Source organism: Colobus angolensis, unplaced genomic scaffold (assembly GCF_000951035.1).
Source record: "Colobus angolensis palliatus isolate OR3802 unplaced genomic scaffold, Cang.pa_1.0 Scaffold236, whole genome shotgun sequence".
NCBI classification, from domain to species: domain Eukaryota; kingdom Metazoa; phylum Chordata; class Mammalia; order Primates; family Cercopithecidae; genus Colobus; species Colobus angolensis.
In genome coordinates, this window is record NW_012115555.1 from 252,688 (window position 1) to 255,596 (window position 2,909).

At 53.0% G+C, this 2,909-nt stretch overlaps 2 protein-coding genes across 4 annotated transcripts in view; one reads left to right on the plus strand and one right to left on the minus strand.

Annotated features, from left to right (window-relative positions):
• Positions 1-287: 287 nt before the first annotated feature.
• MCCD1 (mitochondrial coiled-coil domain 1) lies at positions 288-1,488 on the plus strand. Its single transcript, XM_011944679.1, has 2 exons — positions 288-458; positions 1,002-1,488. Exons 1-2 carry the CDS (start codon positions 288-290, stop codon positions 1,188-1,190), a joined length of 360 nt encoding a protein of 119 aa, XP_011800069.1. The 3' UTR covers positions 1,191-1,488.
• The window catches only part of DDX39B (DEAD (Asp-Glu-Ala-Asp) box polypeptide 39B), a 12,855-nt gene continuing 11,420 nt past the window's right edge, over positions 1,475-2,909 (minus strand). For all 3 annotated transcript variants that reach the window (XM_011944677.1, XM_011944676.1, XM_011944678.1), the window contains exons 8-11: positions 2,549-2,658; positions 2,306-2,450; positions 2,032-2,179; positions 1,475-1,704 (exon numbers count right to left, since the gene is read on the minus strand). In XM_011944677.1, coding sequence (XP_011800067.1) covers positions 1,688-1,704; positions 2,032-2,179; positions 2,306-2,450; positions 2,549-2,658 — 420 coding nt within the window. In that variant the 3' untranslated portion in view covers positions 1,475-1,687. The remainder of the gene's footprint in view (positions 1,705-2,031; positions 2,180-2,305; positions 2,451-2,548; positions 2,659-2,909) is intronic.

Sequence of the window (2,909 nt, forward strand, 5' to 3'; positions counted from 1 at the left end):
TAAAAAAAAAAAAAATCACAGACCTGTGGTAGGCTGGGCAGTGCTCTAAAGCAAGTTCTGCCTAAACTGGCAGGAACATTTTTCACATCAGGAACAGGAGTTGTTCCTGGACTCTGTCTGGGGCCAGGCTGGGAGAGAGGTGGGGGCAGAGCGGGACAGAGGCAGGGGCAGGGCTGGGGGCTGGGGCCTGGGCAGGGCCAGGCACTGAAGTGAGGCCAAGGCCTGGAGGGAACCAGTTCCTGGTGGCTGTTGGGCAGCTCACACAGCTCCCTGCCAGGTCACCCGCCATGGTCCCCCCTCTGCCCTGGCTCTCTCGGTGCCATTTCCTTCACCTCCTTCTGCCCTCCTGGTCCCTGGCACCCCAGGGCTCCCGTGGGTGCTGCTCCCAAAACCCCAAGGCAAGCATGGAAGAGCAGACCAGCTCCAGAGGCAATGGGAAGATGACATCCACTCCCAGGGTAAGTGGCACCACAGGTAGGAAGAGGGTGAGAGAATTTGTACTGGGGTGTGGAAAAAAAAACCCTCAATCCCACCCTGCACCACCCCACACCATGCCTACCCCTGCAGCTCTTTTCCTAAATTCAGCTACCAGCTCCTCTCCTCCCCTACCCCAGCCCGGACTGCAGGGCTCTCCCCCACCCCCACCCACAGCAGCACAGTCCACAAAGTCCTTCAACAGGATCTGTTCCCCCTCACATATCAGTTAATTATTTCTTAGTGGGGAGGAGCGGCCGATCCTCTTTCCAATGACCCCATATCCTTGTTCAAGGAAGCCAGTTACGGCCCCTGGGCCAGGAAACTCTATCTGTCCCCCCAAAGGCCTATGCCCAAGACAGGGAGCTACCTGGGCTTCTCAATACAGGCGTCCTAAATAAGGACCGGGTCAAAAACGGATAGGCAAGGTGGAATTTCTCACTTCCAGCCCAAAGCCTGCAACAAAGCTTCCCAGGACCTCAGCCCCCTGCCCTGGCTGATGCTCCCTCCCCTAATTCCCTCACCAGGGCCCCGGGATCCACCGCACAGCTGAGCTGGCCCAAGCTGAAGAGTTGCTGGAACAGCAGCTGGAGCTATACCAGGCCCTCCTGGAAGGGCAGGAGGGAGCCTGGGAGGCCCAAGCCCTGGTGCTCAAGATCCAGAAGCTGAAGGAACAGATGAGGAGGCACCGAGAGAGCCTGGGAGGAGGCGTCTAAGCTTCCCCTAGTGCCCATAGCACCCTCTGGCACTGAAAATCCGTGTGCCACCCACCAGCAGCCTCGGGATCAGAGACACCCCAGCCTCTCCCAGACCAGAGAAAGTGGAAGAGACCCCCACAAATCGCGGGCAATTGCCAGGTAGTGGGGAAGCCAGGGTTCTGCAGTCTTAGTCCCATTCCCCTTTAATCTCACAGCAGGCAGGGCACCCAGGCCTTACAGGAATCTACCCTGGACCATGCCCTAAAATACCTCACCCCAAATGCAATAAAGGGACGAAGCACTTATAGATACCACAGACACGTGTGTTTCATTTTTAGTTTTGTTAAAAAAATTCTGACAAATCAGAAATGGGCGTTCAGGAGTGGTGGTGATGCAAAAGATGGAAGCCATGGGGTGGGGGCTGTCAGGGGTGGGGGCAGTAGTGTCTCCTTCACCCCCACCCTGGTGTCCTCTCCTGAAGGACAGGCGGTCACATTCCAGAGTGGGCGAGTCTTCTACCGTGTCTGTTCAACTAAGGAGAAAACACAGCATGGTCAAAATAAGGCATGAAAAGGGGAAAGCGAGGCAGGAACACACAGCACACATGCAGATGCTGGTGTACTGTGTGGGTTCAGAGGACAGACGTGGGGATGAGGGAAGGGATGTAATATGATGAGAGAAGACAGAAACCCCACATAAAGGTCAGGAAAGCATCCCAACACAGCATCAAAGACCAGGGGGCATGAACCAGTCAAGTGTCCATTATGCATCAGGTGCCAATGATCTAAATGATGGGATTTAGGACATACACACTAAGGAACAGGGAGGACCTAAAGGATTTCATGAGATCAGTACTCACTGTAGGAGGAGATGTCTATCTCATCAGGCAGCTCACTAATATTGACCTCAAAGCGATCCTGCACATCATTGAGGATCTTGGCATCATTCTCATCGGACACAAATGTAATAGCCAAGCCCTTGGTGCCAAACCGGCCTGCTCTGGCCACCTGGAAGGAGACAGAGGGTAGCACTGGAAGATCAAAGAGGAAAGAGACCCAGAGGCAGGGATGAAGATGTACAAACAGAAAAAAAGGGAATGGGAGAGTGGGATTTCTTCAGCCTGTGGGGTTTACCCGATGTAGGTAGGTGTCAGAATCCTCAGGCATGTCATAATTAAAAGCAATGTTCACCCGCTCGATGTCCATGCCTCGGCCAAATAGGTTGGTAGCCACAAGAATTCGTCGTTGAAAATCTTTAAACTGCTGATACCGAGAAAGCCTTTGTGAGAAAGGAAATTTTTAAAATGTTGAGATGCCCTTCTCTCAACCGTCTTTTTCTCCCCAAGACACAAAATATCTTTCCCATCTTCAACTCACCTCTCCTCCTGGGGCATCCCACGGTGGATGGCAATGGCTGGAAAGTTCTGCTCCACCAGTAGCTGGGCCAAGGCAATGCACCGCTGCACAGACTTCACAAAGATCACCACCTGTTGTGGGGTGGGGTGGGGAGGTGGGGGGGTCGCGAATTGGGGGAATAGGGGTCCATAGTGTGTGAGAGACATTACATGGGAGAGAGGAGTTTCTACTAATTACGTTCTCAGGAATTCCTCTTCATCTCTCTTATTCCCCTACTATATATTTAGAGCAGAAGAGGAAATATAACTTTATTTTAGCACTGATTTTTCCCTAGGGAGGCTGGCCTCTGAGGTAGCACAAAGTTCAGAAACCAAAACTGCCA

Excerpts from the sequence above, each read along its gene's own strand:
- MCCD1 (XM_011944679.1), top strand. The coding sequence starts at position 288 with ATGGTCCCCCCTCTGCCCTGGCTCTCTCGGTGCCATTTCCTTCACCTC. Across the intron at positions 459-1,001 it reads AGATGACATCCACTCCCAGG|GGCCCCGGGATCCACCGCAC; the intron begins GTAAGTGGCACC and ends TTCCCTCACCAG.